This window comes from Myxine glutinosa, chromosome 1, assembly GCF_964187855.1.
Source record: "Myxine glutinosa chromosome 1, kmMyxGlut1.1, whole genome shotgun sequence".
Taxonomy (NCBI): Eukaryota; Metazoa; Chordata; class Myxini; order Myxiniformes; family Myxinidae; genus Myxine; species Myxine glutinosa.
This window is the reverse complement of record NC_136261.1, coordinates 93,814,101-93,836,691: the sequence shown is the minus strand read 5'-3', so window position 1 is coordinate 93,836,691 and position 22,591 is coordinate 93,814,101. Positions and strand designations below refer to the sequence as shown.

General features: G+C 36.9%; 1 protein-coding gene across 3 annotated transcripts in view; it reads right to left on the bottom strand.

Moving 5' to 3' along the window:
- LOC137426413 (uncharacterized) overlaps positions 1-22,591 on the bottom strand; it is a 96,574-nt gene that overhangs the window by 27,877 nt on the left and 46,106 nt on the right. For all 3 annotated transcript variants that reach the window (XM_068114961.2, XM_068114969.2, XM_068114962.2), the window contains 2 exons: positions 8,770-8,949; positions 922-1,131 (listed from right to left, as the gene is read on the bottom strand). In XM_068114961.2, coding sequence (XP_067971062.2) covers positions 922-1,131; positions 8,770-8,949 — 390 coding nt within the window. The remainder of the gene's footprint in view (positions 1-921; positions 1,132-8,769; positions 8,950-22,591) is intronic.

The following is a 22,591-nucleotide window of genomic DNA, read 5'->3' as shown; positions in this document are numbered from 1 at the left end:
TGTACGTGCTCTCCTGAATGCTCGTGGGGGTTACACGAAGTACTGAGCTGTAATTTTACTGTCTGTAATCCCAGTCGTAATTTAACTTTTGTTTTTGTTAAAAAAAAATTTGGCTAATGTGCAAAATAAAGAGATACTTCTGGAAAACGTACAGAAGTTTAACACAGTACTGTCCATGAATTGAGTTCGATATCAGTTTACATCACTTTCAAGGATCAATTTATTTGCTTCGAAATGTCAAATGTGGTTTTTGTTTCTTTTAAAGGTCACATTAACAAAATCTAGAATAATTTCAACATAATTCCAATGAACTTTTGGTTCAAAGTCATCTTGAAAAGTAAGTTCACCCCCACAAAAAATATATATTCCATATTAAATGCTAAGTCTGTATATACATATACATACATACATACATACATATACGGACAAACGCTGTTCCAGATGGCATTGCCTTACGGGCTATGCTGTAAAAATCTGCACTATTAGAAGCCCCCCTTATTTGATGTTTGATGTACCGTACTCTTTACAGAGAGTTGGTGCTGCTGAGGCAGTGTCTTGGCAAGGCTTATACTAGGTGGTTTGCCAATGCCTTCCTAACGTTATTTTTTCATGCAAGAAAGTAACACATTTTTTATAAATAAAGTCTTGGGTCTGACTCGGCCAGGGTTTGAACCACCGACCTCTCAAACTCAGAGCGGACACTAACCCACCGAGTCTGGTTAGAAGGCCTCCTTCATTTTACTTTTACTAATCAATCATAATCTTAATTAATTGACAGTAATAACAGCCTTGACACAAAAAATAATAGTTTGAATGATAATGACTGCACAAGTGATCCTGCTTTGCCATTGATTCAATTCGTCCATCCTCTATGGTGGAAATATTCCTCCATTATCTTTATCAAAAGTGGCCAAAACTCACCGGTAGCATCAGATCCTGTTTTCCAGTACAGGTTCTCTCCGTGCATTGTATCGCTGTGCTCCAGACTCCCAGATTTAGCCAAATGGTTGGCCCATTCCTGAGCCTCAGCATTCAGCTTCGGGCTCATCGAAAGAGGCGCAGCACCGTGGCTTGCACGCAGTTCGTTGTGTCTTTCTAGAAATTCCACTTCAAATTCATCTGCGGTTTGACCTGCATTACAATTTCAGGATATCATTTCAATCAACAAATATATTTTACAAACTCAAATCCAAGCTAGATGCTGCAATGTATGCAAACCATTGTTCATTTGTTCCTTCAGTGAATACTTGAGGCCTATCTGTTGAGGCAGATACACAGAGTGTTTCAAAAAGAGTGATACAACTTTAAACGTTTATTTTAAAAGAAACAGAAACCTCAGGAATGTGAACCAAACATTTCTTGAAAGCTTTTGACATGGTATTTTCTATCACTGATTGCTGTTGCAGGACATCACTGCTGGAGTTAGTGAGAGCCCAAGGTCTGAAATCGGCATTTACACAAACTCCTTGTAATTGACGTTCTCGATGTGTGCCCCTCCGTGGTTCAGACAGGCATTGATCCTGACTCCAAAGTTCTGTCCACCTTTCCTGTAGGTCTCCTGTGGCACTGCTTGGAGGTAGTCTGACACCTCCTGCTTCAGATCATCCAGTGTGGCAGGGCAGTTGATGTAGACAGGCGGTTTCTGAGGAGCTGCTGCAGGAAAGTGATGGTGTCACCAGCTGCATGCGGGGTGCACCATCCTGCATAAACCAGGTCATGCTGAGCTGGTTTGGGGTGACCTTTTGGGCTAGATCATTACGGAACTTCTGGAGCATGGCCTGGTAGCACTCACCGTTGATCGTCACCGTCCTGCTGTTGTCATTCTTAAATCCGCAAGTCCCTAGCATTCCCCACTGACATTGAAGGTGCAGAAGCATGTGACCTTAGGCCCTTTCAGGTACCCCTCAGTGATCTCCTCAGGTGGTTCTGCCCCCCAGAAAATGTTGTTGTGGTTGTTGATTTAGTCTCATACCACAGAGCCACGACTTTTGTCTTCTGCTCTACTGTCAATGGCATAGTTGAGCTATGGAGCTAGAAATCCCAGGGAACAAATACCACGATAACACCACCAAACCCTGAAAAGGAAAGCAGGTCAAACAGGAAGTCAAACAAGGTCAAAAAAACAAAGAAATGGCATGAAGTCAAAGTTGTATCAATCTTTTTGAAACACCCTGCAGAAATTCCTTGAGATGAGATAATCAAAAGCAAATAAGAGGGAAATGTGCTTTTGATGCTCTCCGCACCTGGAACATTGATGTAATGGTCCTGAAGGAGTGATGTAATGGCCCTGTAGTTTCAGGGAACTGAGTACAAATGCGGCCAGGTTGCACCTCCAAATTGTCTGATCCGAGAAGAGGTTATCTTGCATCAGCTTTTCCTATAAAAACCCATACACGAATGTGGCGAGCTTGGTGCTGAGAGGTTTGCGAACAATGGAGCCGAAGCCGCACTGTGGGACATTTTGACGAAGTCCAGGGAAATTTGAGTTCAGCTACCTGTGGCAAGGACTATATGTGGAAACTACTGACATAAGAACATTGTTGAATCTTGCTTGCCTTTTCTTCCTGGAAAGTTAATCCTACTGATGGGAATGTGCAGTATTTCTGTGAGTATTGTAACTATTGTGTTTCCATCCTCAGCCAATTTTCAATCAGGTTGACCTGGGGTCTGAACTTGTACATATTTCTTCATCCATGAATCCTAGAAGCCGTTAATCAGTTCTGTCGCTGGAACATGGTCTTCATCTCCTTCACTCTTAAATTATGGGGTCATGATGGACACTGCTGGAAAAATTGCCAGTTACCACCATTCATAAGAATAACATAGTGTCACACCTGACCTTTATGATACATCAATCAGCTTTCTCCTCATCATTAGGAAAATAATGGAACTGATAGTTGCAGCAGACCTACACTCTCATCTTTTCTCACATACTCTTTTCTGATCTCTAGCATTTGTTATTTAGCTTCTGCCCAGGCCATTCCACATTGAACATGCTTCTTCTGTATCAGAAATTGGGGGATGCACACGATCCCAAACAAGAGGTTAGATTATTATATCTCAATGGGCATCTCCCATGCATTTGATTTTGTCTGGCACTCAACCTTGATTTCCAAACTGTCACATAATAGTATCTGAGGCTGAGTATCCGTTTTCCTTTGCACTCCCAAGCTGCAGGTTATTCTGCACCTCCAGAGGTTTGTGTCCATCAGGGAGATATTCTGGAATGAATCCTTTTCTTAATATATCAACGACATGTTTTTGTCACTGGAAAACTTTGCATCACTTTGCGGAGGCAGGCTGCAGCAGATCCATCTCTGCTGATCTGAAGAAAATAAGCCACTGGTAATATATTGGTGACATGTCTTTTAGTGCACCAAAAATCTATATTCCCACCTTGTTTCTCCATTAGGACTGGCAGAGAAATCCTCTAATAGATTTAAATGGTCTGCGCTGTTGGAGGTGTAGTTCCTCAAGCTCCTCGGCATCACCTCAAGTCCTTCCTTTCTGCTGTCCTCAACTTTGAATGGTGCACAAAGCTTTCATCCAGAGTATCATGGAATATGGCTTCCTACTGTGGAATAGTACTGCTCCATCCTATCTTGCATCCTGGAATTTAAATCTCAGGGACTGCTTCTTCCTTACTGTTGGCAGGTTGGCCTTGTCTTACCCCTCCCCTCTTAATGTATCATAGTCTTGCTCCTCATTTCCCATCACATCTCTGCATAAGCACTGCCTATCGTGTTCTGCCAGAAACTATTTTCTTGTTACCTTGCCCAGTCTAAACATAATGCTCACCTCTATTTTTTCATACCCCTCCTTTCTCACCTGTAGAACTTTTTTCCTGAGTCTATTGTCATGAGCTCTTTCCAATTATCACAAGAGCCCAAGGTTCTTCACCCGATTCATCGGCGGTGGCAGGCGGGTGAACTCCAAATGAGTTTATTTCAAAGTAAAACTTCAAATTTATGCATCCTTGGAGAGAAGACATTCGGAAAATCCCCTCCCTCTTCAAACTGCCTGCACTTGCTGGAAGATTCGATATCCGGAAGTAATCGGAAATCTCTTGAACCCAGGTTAGTCCAACTACAACATTATAACTTGTCCCATTTTTGCTTTACTCCATTTTTATCATAAACATCCCACGTCAAAGAGTGTCACACAGTCACATTTACCAACGATTTGTTCTGTATCGATTCATAGATATCCAAGTGCTAACGTCGCACTGCAGGCCATGCACTGCCTAATAGACATGTAAATAATTTGTGACACCGATGTATCGAAACTCAAGGAAAAGAGCAAGCCAATGTCCCTTGTGCTGAGGTCGAACATCAAGCAGAACAATAACTTGGCTGTGATTTACTGAATATACCATGATGTGCTGTAGGCTGACATCGTCTCGCTGAACCTAACCCCCACTTCCCCACTCATGCCAGCCAAGCTGAAGTGATATGGATCAAGGTGTAAACGATTCTCAGTTTGACCTCCACATAGAGTTAATACCAGAAAGGAGTTCCCATCATAATTCTTTGTAATATATTTCTTTGTTTGTGTCTTTTGTGATTAGTTTGTGTCTTGTAGCCAACCTATAGACCTTTCCAGTGAAACTGGTAGGGACTAATCTTACGATAATTCACCAAATGTCTGTCTGTCTGTCTGTCTGTCTGTCTGTCCGTCCGTTTGAAGGTACCGCAAAAACGGCTGATCCGATCGCAACGATATTTTGTGTGGGTAATCCTGGGACCCCCTGGAGTAAAATAGGCTATATTGTTTTTCCAATTTTTTTCCAATTTTCCCAAACACAATGGAATAATATTTACCGATATGAACAGTGATGTGGCTTTTATTGAAATTCTACAAATACTGTTTAGATTTTGATGATTTGCGTCTGATATGATTTAACGGATGTTTATATAAATCGTTTAAAATAAAAAAGCCTTCAATTTCTGATATTTTGCCTTTTCATTTGGGCCTCCCAATTGAAGCCCCGCCCATAGGGCGGGTACCATTGCTAGTTACTTTAATTCACCAAATGTCTGTCTGTCTGTCTGTCCGTCTGTTCCCAGGTACCGCAAAAACGGCTGAAACGATCACAACGATATTTTGGGTGGGTAATCCTGGGACTCCCTGGAGTAAAATAAGCCATATTGTTTTTCCAATTTTTTTTCCAATATTTCCACTTTTCCCAAACACGATTGAATAATATTTACTGATACTAGGGCATGCCCGTACTATATATATGCCCGTACTATATATCTATCTAAAATTATATCCCCCCCCTCTATTTACATGAAATGGTTTGGTCCATTCGCAACGCCAAAGCGAACGGCGAACGGCTTGCGAGTACAGTGACAATCCCCCCCCCCTCTATTTACATGAAATGGTTTCGTCCATTCGCAACGACCACAGAACCCCCCCCTCTATTTACATGGAATGGTTTGGTCCATTCGCAACGCCGGCACACGCGATCGTTCGCTGCTCTCTGATTGGTTGAATCGTTTTTTGGACATAGCTCGGTAAGTAATTGTCCGATTAATATGAAACCTTGAAAAGGCACATCCTCGGGTCCCCAGCAATATACCTGGCAAGTTAAAAGTATATCGGACCCGTGGTTGTCGAGAAACAGCGGTCACAGACAGACAAACGTACAAACGTACAGACAGAGATTACTGGAATTATAGATAGATGAACAGAGATGTGGCTTTTATTGAAATTCTACAAATACTGTTTAGATGTTGATGGTTTGCGTCTGATATGATTTAACGGATGTTTATATAAATCGTTGAAAATAAAAAAGCCTTCAATTTCCGATATTTTGCCTTTTCATTTGGGCCTCCCAATTGAAGCCCCGCCCATAGGGCGGGTACCGTTGCTAGTAACCATAATTCGTTTTTCACTCTATCAGGTGTATGTAGGGCTGCCGAGGAAGTTTCCTTCGCAAGGGGCACAATCATGGACAGGTCGCCACTCCCACACAGGATACACAAATGGCTCATTATCCCCAGATCTGGTACTCATTTTTTTCGACCTCAGTAGGAAGACAGCCTGTCCCACCTGACCTGGTGTTATGTATGGCACAACAGGGGCTTAAACTCAGGACCTTAAGATATTAAAGTAGCCACCTTAACCGTGAAACCAACATGGCGCCAAATACAAATAACACTTTATATCCGATTCTGGGACTGGAACTCAGGATCAGACATCTTAAAGGTGAGCAGATTCCAACTGCACCATCATATCAGGTGGAGAAATAATAATCAGTGGTGGTAAATAGACCATTGTGATATTTTCTTGACCTTGACCAAATGTATTTTTACCCTTTCATTCTGAAGGAAATTTGACGTTAACCTCATCATTGATATAGGCCCCCTGTCAAAGAACATCCTAATGTTTGACTTATTAACTCAAACAGCACTTGTGATTTCTTTCAACAGACATGTACGTAAGGTCGTCACACATTCCTGTTTAGGTAAGTGCAGTTTTGGCTCACCTTGTGGTTAGCGTTTCACAAATTGGTGCAACCAATTTCCTGTTCACCATCAGGTCTTGTTTTGAGATGATCACCCATTGTTATATAATCTTATCCCTGTAAGAAATCTTTTCATTCACCATATTATATTATTTATTTTCACAGAAGGCTTCAGTAAACTAGAATGACATTCGGTAGAGTGCATATAGTCTCGCTTCGCGTGTTCATTCTGAACAAAAATACCACCATTAACTGAACACGCGACAATTATGGCCCATATATCCGTATCATCCATGCACTCGATTATGTCACATCGTTTTTGGCATAGTTATGACGTCAATTCTTCACTCACATTGTGAGTCGTGGGTCAGATAGATGGAGTTTCAGATTTTTCAGATAAGCAATTCAATTCAACCAATTTAAGCTGGACTAGCACTTCACTGATGATGTCATCAATATCACCCAATATACCCCACGAGGAGTTGATGACATATATCAAGTTTCAATTTTTTTCATTGAGCTGTTTTGAATTAATTGATGTCCAAATATTTATATGTCATAATATTTATATGTATTATGTCCAATATTTGGACATAATATGTCATAATATTTATATGTATTATGTCCAATATTTGGACATAATATGTCATAATATTTATATGTCATCAATATCACCTGATATACCCCACGAGGAGTTGATGACGTATATCAAGTTTCAATTTTTTTCATTGAGCGGTTTTGAATAAATTGATGTCCAAATATTTTACTTTACTGCAATATGGCTGCCATCCAATGTGACCTATAACGTCAGAGTTATCAAAAAAAATATTGTACATGAGGAGTCCCTCCAGTGTTTAAAGTTTCACATCAATTGGTTACAGAGAAAAATATTTTCAAAGTGAAAATATATCCGTGCTCAGACATGTACACATACAAATACACACACACACACACACACACACACACACACACACACACACACACACACACACGCACACATACACGCGCGCACACATACACGCACACACACGCACACACACACGTACACATACAAATACACACACACGCACACACACACACACATGCACACATACACGCGCGCACACGTACACACACACGCACATACACGCACATACACGCACACACACACACAGACACACCCACAGAAGCAAGGAAGCAAGGAGGAGGCATTGAGCTTTGCTGCCTTCCTCTCGTCGGGGAATGATGGGACCCAAGACTCAGCTGAATAACATGTTCGATGGGGACAAAGACAAGGGCAGTTATGGTGGGACAGGGGACCACACACGTGGCATTCAGTGTTGCACCATTTGATATGCGTTTGCGATGCGGCCTGGCAATGCACGCTAGAGGACTTTATCGACTCCATAATGCCGAGGGTGGACAGAACGTTGGTGGGGTCGAGGACCGCGTTGCATATAACAGCTTTGGTGAGGCCGAGGCATTTGGGAAGAGGCTCGTGTAGCTTGGTGTGCTTTGGCCCTTCCACTGAGGGCGACTCCCTTTTGCTGACACCCTCCCGGGATGTGACTCCCTCCCTTTGTGGATGGATGGAACCAAGCTGCAGTGGAACCGCGTGTGGAGATGGTGACCGGTGTCCCCAGATGGGATCGGGCATACCCTGGAGGTCACACGGAAGATCGTGCAGATCTACATCGTCGCCACTTCGGGGAGGGAAGCGGAAAAGGAGCACGGATATGGAGATGGCTTGGTCGATGAGTGGTGATTCCTTGCTGGGGTGAAGGAAGATGGACGCTAAAGGACCTGGGTAGGCTCCATTGAGTCTTAGAGACTTGCCAGTGCAGAGGCAGCGCATAACCACGCACACACACACATCCAATAATGGCGATTTATATGTTTGTGCATGCACATGAATCATGAATATACACATATTATATACACACATATACACATATGCTTAGTGGTTAGGGCGCCGGCTTGGGATCCTAGGATCCTGGGTTCGAATCCCGATCGATCGCTGAATTAACACCAGGGGAGTTGACTCAGCCTGTCATCCTGCCCAGGTCGGCAAATTGAATACCAGTTCACTGGTAATTCACTGTGTGTCGCAGGAGTGCAACCAACAAGGTTGGTGGCAGGAAGGGCATCCGGCCATAAAACATTGCTTCAAAAAGGGGACCACGGTGCCCGAAAAAAGCCAACCCCTGCTCTGCGGGGGAAAATGGCCTCTAAAGGTGGTTCTACACACATACACACACAAGGGTGTTGCAATAGTCTTGCATCCCCTTCAAGGCGAGACTAAAAATAAGAAGCAGTCAGACCTGTTTTCCCACTTTTTTTCTTTTCGGCACCGGAAGGTAGTACATTTTCTCGAAAATCCTTCTCAGTGTCAATGTTGCCAGAAGGGGAATAACGGACCACAACAACCAACCGGTCTCCCCCCTGCGCAAGTCCAACACCAATCTCCTCGCTTGCTCGCCAAACCATTTGGCTGAAATTTCCTGTGAGGGAAGAATAAAGATTATATTGTACAATATCAGTAGTGTAATAATGTTGCTTCTGGGACACCTCCGTTTAACATGGGAAATCCCTATCTAATGTCATTTACCCCCTTGTCTTTTTCAAAAATCATAAACACCTCTATTTCTCCCACCCTCATCTTTATGAACCTTTTGTCTGTAGTACCTATCCTTAATGTTGTTCATTAGACCACTCAAACACTACAAATATTTGTTTTCTCTTATAGACCTATCATCCTTCTTCTACATATCATCTGGCAGATTAATCTTTGACCCACTCAAACATTGACCCATTCACTTCCATATTAATTCTTTCCCTCCCTCATTGCCCCTAAACACCTATATTTCTCTCACCCTGTTCTTTACGAACCTTCTAACCTTTTGACATGTTATCCTTATTCATTAGACCACTTAAACACCTGTGATCCTTCTGACCTCATGGACCTTTTAACCTTTTACTCTTAATATCATCTGGTGAATATAACCCACTCAAACAACGACCCTACAAATATTTGTTTATGCGTGGGAAATAATTTAATTCTCCTACAACTCTCTTCACCATCTAATATATTAACAAAAAATATGTTTGAGTTTGGTTCTTTATTAAGATATTTTAACTGAGCTAAGATAAAATGGTAAACCTCCCTCAATGTTCTTGTTTGAGCGCCTCCAGTGCCACATACCATTTTTTGGTAAGCTCCGCCCACTTTTTGGTAAACCACGCCCATTTTTTACTAAGCCCGCCCACTTTTTGTTAAGCCACGCCCACTTTTTACTAAGCCCCGCCCACTTTTGCTAAGCTCCTCCCACTTTTGCTAAGTCCCACCCACTTTATAAACTCTTCAGCATTGTATCATTTCCAGGTAATACATTACATCATTTTCAGGGAATTTCCATCACATCATTTCCAGTTAAGACACGCCCAGGGAATTTCCACAGGAAGACACACCCAGTCCTTATAAAAGGCACCGACCACACAGGCTTTTTCAAACACGCTTTCTGCTTCACTTGAGAATGGACTACTATGCCGAAATGGAATGGGATAACTTTGCTATTCCATGGAGTCCTACTACCTGTGTAGAACTCAACCTTCAGATTGATGAACTGGACTCGAACCTCTTATCAATGGAGGTAAGTTTGTTTATTTATTTATTTATTTATTTAATTTTTTTTTTTTTTTTTTTTTTTTTTTTTAAGATGAGACTCGTGTAAGAGTTAACAAAGTTTATTTTAATATTCATAGAGCTTGATTTATACAAATAAAAAATATTGTATTAAATTAATACATTGTTATTTTCTTTCACAGGAAATTGTATCTGAGATACGAAATGAAAATTCTGCTTTTAACACAACTTGGGATGAAGTTATTTTTTTGTTTGAAGACATTTTGAACAACCAAGACCCCCAGAACGAGTTCTACCTTGATGACCCAGCCAAAGAGTTATACCTTGGAGATCCACAAAATCCTGAAAAAGAGTTTTACCATGATGATACTTGTTGTGAGTTATCAAAACAAAACCCACTGAACAAGTTCTACCTTGATGAGCCAGAATACAAGTCATACATTGGAGACCCACAAATTTCTGAAAATTGGGAAAGGAGAGTTCTCCCTGATGGTCCGCAGTTATACTATGTGAGACACATCATAGAAACCCTAAAAAATTGGGCAAGGAGAGTTCTCCCTGATGGTCCGCAGTTATACTATGTGAGACACATCATAGAAACCCTAAAAAATTGGGCAAGGAGAGTTCTCCCTGATGGTCCGCAGTTATACTATGTGAGACACATCATAGAAACCCTAAAAAATTGTGAAATGGGAATTCTCCCTGATGGTCCGCAGTTATACTATGTGAGACACATCATAGAAACCCTAAAAAATTGGGAAAGGGAAGTTTTCCCTGATGGTCCGCAGTTATACTATGTGAGACTTATCACGGAAACCCCCAATATTTCTGAAAATTGTGGTTTTACCTTGGGGACTTGGAAAGATGGTTATATTTTTGGAGACTCGGAATGGGGGTTTTGTTTTGATGACTCGGAATGTGATACCTATCTTGGAGGCTCAACAGGAATGTGGTTATACCTTGGGAACTTGGAAAGTTGGTTTTATTTTGGAGACTCTACCTGTGGGGTTCCTCTTGGAGACTCTTTGGATTCTAAAGCAATGAACAATGTTCTTTATTTAATGACGCTTGATTTAAGCAATATCAAGAAAGTTCGAGGAAGAAAATGCTGGAAAATTCTTTCTTCCCATTTCTACTTCTTCAAACTTAAAAGCCTTGAAAGACAGAATTGGAGGAAGAGGAAAAAAAAAAAAAAAAATACGTATTTAAAAAAGAAGTAAAGAAAGATTATGTTAGGGTTTGGGTGGGATTTTGAATGTGAGGGTTAGGGATGGGGTTGGGTTAGGGTTGGGATTTTGAATGTGAGGGTTAGGGTTGGGGTTGGGTTAGGGATGGGGTTGGGTTAGGGATGGGGTTGGGTTAGGGATGGGTTGGGTTAGGGTTGGGATTTTGAATGTGAGGGTTAGGGTTGGGGTTGGGTTAGGGATGGGATTGGGTTAGGGTTGGGATTTTGAATGTGAGGGTTAGGGATGGGTTGGGTTAGGGATGGGGTTGGGTTAGGGATGGGGTTGGGTTAGGGTTGGGGTTGGGTTAGGGATGGGGTTGGGTTAGGGATGGGGTTGGGTTAGGGATGGGGTTGGGTTAGGGATGGGGTTGGGTTAGGGATGGGGTTGGGTTAGGGATGGGTTGGGTTAGGGATGGGTTTGGGTTAGGGATGGGGTTGGGTTAGGGCTTGGGTTGGGTTAGGGTTTGTATATTATTATGACTCACTCGCACATACACACACACACAAAAGTTAAGCCCCAACTAAAAAGTTGTGGGATTCTGTGTTTGGGGTTCACAGATTTAAAAACGTATCCCCATTATACACACACAAAAGTTAAGCCCCAACTAAAAAGTTGTGGGATTCTGTGTTTGGGGTTCACAGATTTAAAAACGTATCCCCATTATACACACACAAAAGTTAAGCCCCAACTAAAAAGTTGTGGGATTCTGTGTTTGGGGTTCACAGATTGAAAAACGTATCCCCATTATACACACACAAAAGTTAAGCCCCAACTAAAAAGTTGTGGGATTCTGTGTTTGGGGTTCACAGATTTAAAAACGTATCCCCATTATACACACACAAAAGTTAAGCCCCAACTAAAAAGTTGTGGGATTCTGTGTTTGGGGTTCACAGATTTAAAAACGTATCCCCATTACATTTTATTTATTTATTTATTATTTTCAAGGGTATTATCTGCTTACTTGTGTTTTTTGTAATTCTTGTGAGTAAAATGAACCCAAGATTTCTTCTCCATTTAAATCATATAATTTGTAGGTCCAAGGGACTGTATCCATTACATCAATGATTTTAAATAATTCACGAGTCCATTTTTGTGTATAACCTTTCTCAAAATGACTTTTCCATTTGTATATTCTTACAATATCACCAACTTTAAACTTGGGCTTTCTCAAATTAATCTCCTTTTCATATTCTAATTTTGTAAATGTTTCTGATGGTTTTGATTGTGTTGATGAATGAACTGTATTATTGTAATTATCTACAATATCCTGAATTAAATACACCCATTTTTGAGAACCGAGTTGTGTGAATTTTTTATATAATTTCTCTTTTAAAGTACGATTAAAACGCTCAATAACAACTGCCTTTCCTTCATTAAAGGTGCTGTATAATTTAATACCCTTCCCCTTAAGAAATTTCATGAATATTTTGTTATAGAACTCTGTTCCCTCATCAGTCCATAACTTCTTTGGTTTCCTTTTATCCCGATCAAATATTAGCTTAAAGGCTAACATTAAAGTATCACCCCTTTTATTTTTTAAAGGGACAACCCAGGCAAATCTACTCCTCAAATCAATAACGGTTAAAGCATACCTGTATCCCCTGTCATTATTCAATTCAATTAAATCAGCGGACCATATGTGGTCAGTGTATTTAGAATAAACCTTCCTTCTTTTAAACTTTGTGATTATAGGTTTGTGTAATTCTTCAGCCAAAAGCTCCTCAGTCTTGATGGCATCATTAGAGCCTAATAGTTTTTTGAGGAATAACCAAGACCAAGTTTCAATTTAGCATTTATCAAATTTCTCACAATAAACCTATCAACTTTCTCTCTCAACGTTGGATTTTGTATCAAAGACAAATTATACAACATTTCGCTGTCGGCTTTATGTTTTTCAGTCAACGTAGTGGTTTTCCCATAAGCAATATCATGCTTCATACACACTTCGTCAACCCTATTTGTAGGTTTAGACCAAGGTTTAGGATTGTCAGCCTCATCTAATCTTTTATCCAAGTTTGTTCCTGGACCACAGAAAGAATACCCTGGAAGGTGTAATTCCCCTGGAATTCCAGTTGTTGTAAATTTACTTCCTGACAGAAACTTTTGTATGTCTCCTCCTCTTTTAGGAGAGATGAATTGGCACTTTTTAGAGCCACATACTTGACATATTCCTTTTTGATAAACTCTATTATTTTTAGCTTTAACATAAGAGATATTTTTAGATTTAGTTTTCTTTTTACATTTGAGACAATAACTCATATTTATTTATCAGAAAAATTCCGACAGAGTATCAAAACCTTTTTGGTTTTCAACATATACATTTCAATCTTTATTTTTAAAACATAAAGAATCCTAAGGAATGCCTTCACTCTCTCCTCCATTTATTTACAAATAAAAACTAACTAAAGTCAATGACACCAACATCATCAATCACATAATCTTTTCCTTCTTCTTCTTCTTCTTCTTCACCACTTTCTCGTTTAAATCTCCTCCCTGAAATTGAAGACATTGACGTTGTTATTTTTGAAACCATTATCTTCATAAGAGTTGTTAATTCTTTAATTTCCTCTTCGGTGCGTTGAGATTGATTTATTTGCTGTAATACACTCAATCTTTTACGAATCTCACTGATTTCCATCTTTTTATATTTTTCCTCCCTCTCTCTTTGCTCCCTTTCCTCCCTCTCCTCCTTCTCCTTTTTCTCCCTCTCCTCCTTCTTCTTTTTCTCTCTTTCCTCCTTCTCCCTTTTCTCTCCTTCCTCCTTCTCCTTTTTCTCCCTCTCCTCCTCCTTTTTCTCCCTCTCCTCCTTCTCCTCCCTCTCCCTTTCCTCCTTCTCCTTTTTCTCTCTTTCCTCCTTCTCTTCTTCAATTCCTTCCTTAGCCCTTACAACCCTTGAGCTTGAGTCCCAAATAATATTATACATATACTCATCTGGATTTTGAGATATTCTTGTATCTATAATTATTTTTCTCATAATAGGATACCAATAAGATTTGTTGACGATTTCTAAAAGAGTTTTATATTTCATAACTTTGAGAAGTTCATTTTTATTTAATACTTTAAACAAGTCTCTATTTGTGGGTTTAACAATATCAGTATAAGGCCAGTTTTTAATGACAAAATTTCCATGTGTATGTTCCAATTCGTACGGTATGTAAAACCGAGCACCCTTTTCTTGTAGGTATCCTTGAATACAAAAATTATAATTCTCTTGTAGTCTTCTTCCTGCCATTTATGTATCAGAAATATATGTGAGATTAATATTATGACAGGTAATACCACCCCATCTTCCCACTACCAAATCGGTTTGTATTCCTCGGCTTTCTATCCTTATCTCATTACCTTCCTTCTTTGTCATGCGAACCATCGCTATACTATCATATATTTTTATTTTCTTAAAATCACGTATTTGTTGTTTACTAATTGTACTTCCACATAAATCCTTATCTTCACCAAGTGGATAATATTCTTCTTTACGAGACTGATTTAAATCATGTAGGTCTTCTAAGTTTATTGAAAAAGACCAATTATACCCTAAATCAGGCATATCATACCCCCATTTATTAATTCGCATATTAACTAAATGTCCTTCTTTATAAAATTCAATTGTAAGCAGGTAGTTAAATTCAATGAGGAAAGGTGTATGGTCAGTATAACCAGGTGTTGTGGTTGTAAATTTTACTTGTTTCACAAAACGTGCTGTTTTATTTAACAAGTGTGATAAATCACTGAATCTAATTAAGTCATTCGCATCTGTAGGGTTTGGATAATTGATTAATTTATAAGTATTCTTCATATTAATATTTTTACTTATACTATATTTTTGTCGTTCAGCCTGTGCCTTTGTATAATAATTTGATAAATCAATATCCTGGGAGGATTTTCCAAAGATAGAACCATCTTTTCCAACATAAGTCATTTATATTAGATTAAAAATGATATTATAAAAATTTTCATTATTGTTGAGTTGAAATAATACATATAAACATAATTGACCACAACATTTAGAATTAATTTCTTGAACTTGAAATGTTTGATAAACACCATTCTGTAAGAATTGTATTACTTCAACAGGTGGTGGCATACCATAACTATCAAAATAATATTTATCCTGACTATTATGAATACAAACCCAATGAGAACCATTCTGTGTGTCTAAATTCATAATAATATTCTTTGTATTCTTATTTATATGTATTAATTCATCTCTCATACAGATTACCACATTATCAATTTTTAGTGTTTTACAATACTTGGCTAGTTCTATATTTGACGTTGTATTCTTTCCAAATTGTTTAAACCATTTATCCATTTATTTATGAGAAAGATACAATCCATTACCCCGTTTAGTTAGTTTAACACCCGCTTGAGCGATAGAGGAAAGCATATCACCAACCAACAATCTAGCTTTATCAGGCAGTGGGTGAGCAAAATCTACAATTACACCACTTCCACTAATTTGTTTCTCCAACTCCTTGTTATGTCTTTCCAATTCTTTTTGAGCTTTTAGTTGTGCCTTCCTTTCGTTAGCAGTTTTTACCGCTGCTGAAATACCACCAGTCAATGCTCCCGCCGCACTTAAACCAGCAAATAAAGGAATTAGAAACGGGAGAAATCCTCCTCTTGACTCGTCTATTGAATATTTCTTTAACATAGGTTTCGTCATTTTAATTTTAAGTGATCCAACATCATTTAGTGTTTTTACTTGTGTGTGTGTGAGTAAAACATCAATTCTTACAGCTCCTTTTCTTTGAATTGTATTAACATTAATAATACAAGGCTTTTGATTTTGAATACAAGATGTTAATTTATTAAGATTGATTTGATTAACATATACCCCTACCATTTATTTATGAGAAAAAACCTATGTGATATTAATCATAACACCATTATCTGTATTAATCTGTAATTCTGTTTCCTCCAAAAGCAAACAATAAGCATCAACTTCTTCATTCTCCCCTCTTTCAATGTATAGAGAAGTATCCACTCGATTAGACTTTATAGTTTCCTTTTGAGAACTCAGGTCAATTGCGTAGATTGTATATAAACCTTTAAATACAACCATATCCAAAATAGGATCATTATTACCATTACTTTCACACACTTTTTGGTAGGACTTGTAGGCTTCCGCATAATCATTTTTTTCCCAATCAATTTCCAATCTATCTCGCGGATAAAATGTGCCATCAAGAGAAACCCGAAGTTGTTTCACCTTAGCATTATCACTCAGCGCATTATTCTTATTAGTACCCTCCTCTCCATCTGGTTTTTTAAAAATGAGCCATAGGTATCGTGGCTTTCCTTCAAGAACACCCAAATTCCAAGTGTAGGTAGTGTGTTCCAGTTTAACGTGTTGACATCTTCTTTTAAGGTATGATACATTTAGCGGTTTCTTTGAGTTAAGTCTTCTATTTAACATCTCCTCCGTTTTAAGATTAGGAGTATATTCATTGATATACCAACACAAATCATTAATAACAAATTTATTATTGTCGCCAAAAGCATTTTCAGCCCCAAAAAGCAATCTATTTACATTATCATTCCTTTGTAGTTGAAATCTAATTTTAAGACCATACAAAACTTTATCATAATCACAAAATCCAAATATACCTTTAAGAGGTACTGCTACGGTAAAACTATTCTCAGCTTTTGCGTCATCATTATACATTGACTTCCTTTGACTATAACCAGGGTCTGTGTTTGTTCCCGTTGACATATCAGGAATAAAGCCTTCAACAGCTCCCTTACCCATTCTATCACCAAACGAATATAGTGTAAATTTCATCATTTCAGATGTAGCAGAGACATAATCAACCGCTTCAACCTCTTGTGTTCCAATATACAGGCGAACACTGTCAAACATTTTCCAGAAGAAATCATTTACGAGTGTAGCATTAGTATTATTCGCAGCCTTAGTGAATTTAAATTTACACAGCAAGAAACTATCAGCTATATTCAAGTAAGTTTGTGGATTATTTATTTCAAAACTTTTTGTTCCGTTTGAATTCCAGTCGGTTCCTGTAATAGCATTTACCTTAAAATAGTCTTCCTTTTTAGTAGAGTTTGAAATGATAATCGTATCATCCAAATCATAGATACTATCAATCGCTTCCATACTTGTATTTATATAGTATTAAAATTGTTGAAACCCTGACCCAAGTATTTTAATGATTTTTTGTCGTTCTTGTGAAGATAGTTGAGTTTTACCTTTTTTAATTTCTTTGATTGCTTGTAATTTATGGGACTCCTTTTGAGCATCTTTTATACTCTTTACAACACCTGCTACATTTCCCATGAGAGAAGCAGTTGAACCAATTAGGTCTTTATGTTTAAGAATGGTTGAACCAATACCCATTAGAGTATCAATTATCCCATCTCCTTTATTTCGAAATTGATGACCCACACCCCGTTGTCTCTTAGGTTTATAGTATCCTTTACCCACATACCTTGTATAGTCTGGTGAAAGGAACATGCCCTCCCCTGTAATTATTTTATATTTTCCCAACTCGTGTTTTCTTACAATAACCATTATTTATTTATTGAAAAACTTCACGTAGGTGAATTCTGATGGATATAATTTCATCATTAAAGGATATCATATGATTATCTTGGTCGGTTATCCTAAAATTTACTCTGTATATGGTTTTTCCTGACACAGGTAAATAGACAAGATTTTTTGGTTCCATATTAAATTTATAACCAATCGGGGTTGAGTATGCACTGAATGAAAATATTGTATTTGTTCTTATTCCATCGTTATAAGCACCATCAATCAAATCACAATGAATTAATACTGAATTTATACCGGAGGATATTTGGATAACATTATCACTGTAAAACGTCCCGTTATTTTCAATCTTTTTTGAAGAGAAACCCAATAGCTCTCTGAACGAATTTTCAATCGTGAAATCAACTTTATAATTATTTTTCAGTTTAATAGTTGATTTTGAAGTGTGTGTTTGAATATCTATTACAATATTTTTTGGTTCATCACCTTTTTCTTTCATAAGGCGAGAGACTTCTGAAGATATTTGAGAAATCTCGTAAGCTCCAGGTGAAACAGTTATAGTTTTGTAGGCAGTGCCTGGATTATAACTAAACTTGTTGTTTTTCTCTGTGATATTAAAAAGGGTATTGTAAGTTTCCATTGACAACAAAGATGCCTCATATGAGGTAAGGGGGTCAAGTTGTAGTGGGTAAGGGAATGAAGCTGTGTAATCGCTCGTTGTGAAATTAAAACTAAGAATTGTGCTTCTCATCTTATTTAATATCTAATAAAATATCTTTGTATTGACATTTATTAATTATTTTCATGTTCATCAACTGATCTAAAATGGCTGAGGATTCATTAAAACAATTGTTGTTTCCAGCCTTCTTACTACCTAATAACAATAATAGCCTATTAACTAATTGTGATGGGTCATTTGGAAGAAAACTAACACCCGAACCAAGCTTACTTAAAGCATCAATAATATGTTTCTCCTTCTCATTCTTCTTACTTTTACCAGCAACAGAAACTCCATAATCAAGTGTATTTAACAACTCAATATATACCCTATCTTCCTCTCTTTCCATATCAAGTGGTTCCTCAAAATATTTTGAACCGCTGAATCCGGGGTTTGTTAGAAGAAACATTAATCTTGGAGTTAATTTAACATTTGGTTGAGTAGAACTCAAGAACATCAATTCATCATTAAATATCAATACCTTTTCTTCCACAAGATGAAACACTGCTGGTTCTTCTGTTGGAATGAGACCTGCTCTGGTTTTTGAACCCGCAGAATATTCATTGTTTTGAAGAGCTTCCACAACATAATTAGGGGGTTGATTTACCTGCTCAAGTTTCCGAAATAATCCCTCGTCATCATATTCTAATTCACCAAGTTCTTGTTTTGTTATCTGACTAAAATCTTTGAGCATTTGAAGTTTTTTCGGAGTAAATTCTACCGTGGGAACTGTAGGGTGTTGAGTTTTCAAAAGTGGTTTAAAGAATTTCTCTTGTTTTCTTTCAAAGGCTTCTTCACCAGTTAGTTTCTGTTTCCGTTTCTTCTTTATCTCTTCCTGTTGTTTAACAACTTTTGAAACTAATTGTTGATGTTCCTTAAACTTTCTTTCTCTTTCTTCGGTATTCATTTAGTATTGAAAAATATCATTTAGTATCTCATCTTGTTTCACAACAATATATTTATATTTTCCAATCGTGTGTTTCATATAATTTTCAAATTCTTTTTTACTACATAACGTAGAGCAATTATCTCTCCAAAAATTATTTACATCTATTGAATTTAACTTAAATAAAATAAAAGTATTGGCATTGTTTCTTATTGAGCGTCGAGGGAGTTGAAAATATGATTGACTAAGATATATACAATTACAAGAAGAATGTCTCCCTCTTGTATAGTAGCTATCCATTACTGTTTGGTTTCTCTCATTAACACAATCATCAAAGATGACAAGGTTCTTTTTTGATTTATCTAAATCTTGAGGTGAAGGTATATCATCCGTATTATCACTGAGAATACAAGTTATGGGTTTCGATTTTGATTTCTGTGTATCACAAAATAATTGTATTATATCATCAATATTATAATCATTTAGTTTGTTTTGAAGTTTAAATAAACCGATAATGTCTTCCTTTTTAAGACCCGCATTAAAACCCTGTGAGAGTAGTTGATACTCGGGTTGAAAACTTGACTTTGTAAAAATTATTAAATTATCATAATCTAAAAAATTAGAACCAAGGAGCATCTTTAAAAGTAAACAGGTTTTTCCACATCCGCTTGAACCAACTATTAGACATCTCAATGAATTTGGAATGTTTTTATGGTTATTAAATTTTATCTTATTTTCCCAAACGGGTAAAAAATCATTCATTTATATATTTGGAAAACAAGTTATCCAACTTTTTTTGAGCTATTTGAGAAACTCTATATTTTATCCTGAGTTCGGGTTTAATTTCAAAATAATCCATTATTTTATTTATATAGTATCTTGTATTAACATTTCCATTAAAATTATTTTGAATAATAAATATCATTAAACCCTTATACATTTCCTCAATACAATTAGTCTCTTCCCTTGAAAGAAATGGTGTATTATCATCACAATACTTAACATTCATCTCTCTTATTAATCTTGTAAAGTAATTCATTTTTGGTTCTAATTTAAAAGAGTTATATATTTTTTTATATTTCTTATTATCATTAATTAAAATTAAATCACAGAAAATACATTGTTTATATGAATCCTCATCATTAAGCCCCACTCTATCACAAGCCGGACAATTCTCTAATTTATCATATGGAGAGTCTGGAAATTCTAAATATCCTTCAGAACTTATCATATTTATGTGGTAAATTTTTACTTAAACTAAACGCAAGTTTATTCATTAATAAATACAATGTTTCAAAGCACAAAAGACAAATTTCAATCAATCTCTACTTCGGTGGAAGATATAGAAAAATATGTCAAAGATGTTAAATTGAACAAAGATAAATATGGAAATTTTTGGGTAAAACCAGTTATGGAAAATAACATGAGCCCCTCTATTTCATTTAAAGGAAGAGCTCTAACTATACCTGGAAAGACATCCATTAAAGTAAATCTAACAAAAGTTTCTCCTCTACTCCTGGCAATTTATTCAAAGCTTGAAAAAGTGATTGACCACGATACTTTGAAAAAGAATGATAAGACCATTAATAATTCTAGAGGAGACATTTGTATTTTCTTTAATAATCCAAAGGGTGTAGATCTAAGTAAAATGAATGATGTTAATATTTCTGGTGAAATGTCATTTCGTTCTATGATAGTTAGAGATTATTTAAAGATAACTTTTGATATAAAAATTGTAGAGATTGAATCTGTTAATGAAAGAAAGTATATAGATATTGATGGGAATATTTTTCTTGCTAATTAAATATGAGTCAATACAGCAGTGAAGATTTTACTATTTCATTGAACTCAGACGATAGTGATGATAGTATTTCATTGAACTTGGACGATGGTGATGATAGTATTTCATTGAACACAGATGATAGTTATGATACTAATAGTTTGTGCTCAAATGATAGTTATGAGAGTAGCTTTATTGATGACTCTGAGTATGATTCTGAGTATTCATGTGATAGTTATGACTTAGATGATTCTGAGTGAAAAAGTGTTTTAGTTTAAGCACAGCGATATATATAAAACGGAGCTGTAAAGCTCAAAAGTGTTTTATTTTAAGCACAGTGATATATATAAAACACCACGTTTTCTCACGCTATAAATATGGTTTATTGTGATACTTGCGAGAAGGAAGTAAAATATTATAAACAACATATTCTCACCGCAAAACATACATACAACATTTTAAACAAACTTTCCCCTCTTCCACCTGAAACAAAACACTGTTCTACATGTAATAAAAATATCCTCAAGAAAGGCTTCAAAATACATCTTAAAACAAATCTACATTTATCAAATTTTATCACAACTAAAAACTCTGATGGAGCATTCAAAGGACATATTAAAATAAGAGTCTTTAACTTCAAACCTCCTGAACCAGAGTCTATAGTTGATGCTGTAGAAATAGTTAAACCTGCTGTTCAAACGTTGATTGAAAAAACACTAAAGGAAATGAAACCACTTAAATTTTATATGGGAGTAAAATTAGAAATGACAAAGGATGAAGGAGTTATAGATGCACCATACATGAGAACTGAGCCACACTTTATATCTTCATATCAAGATTTTAAAACATCAGGAGTCTATGATGAACTTATTAAACAAGAGCAAGATGTGGATAATTCAATCGTAGGAAGTGGATTCAATATAGGAAAAATTATTTACATAGACATTCATATTCTTAAATCAGATCCTCTAAAAGCTTCTTCTTACATTGATTTACCCAGTGTTATCAAAAATAGAAAAGCAGTTATCAATATCAAAAATAAAGACAATAAATGTTTTCTCTGGTCTATTTTAGCACACTTACATCCTCCACATTTTCATGATGAAAGAGTATCTCATTATAAAAAATATGAGAATACATTAAATACGAAAGATCTAAAGTTTCCGATGACTTTAAATGATATTCCTAAATTTGAAAAGATGAATAATTTATCAGTTAATGTTTATGGTCTAACAGAAACAAACAACATTCAGGTTTTAAAGCTTTCTGACAATTGTAAACAAACTCATATTAATCTTCTATATTTTAATTCAGACGAAAATTCACATTATACATACATCAAAGATATTGCTAAATTAATAAAACCACAAGTCTGTAAGAGA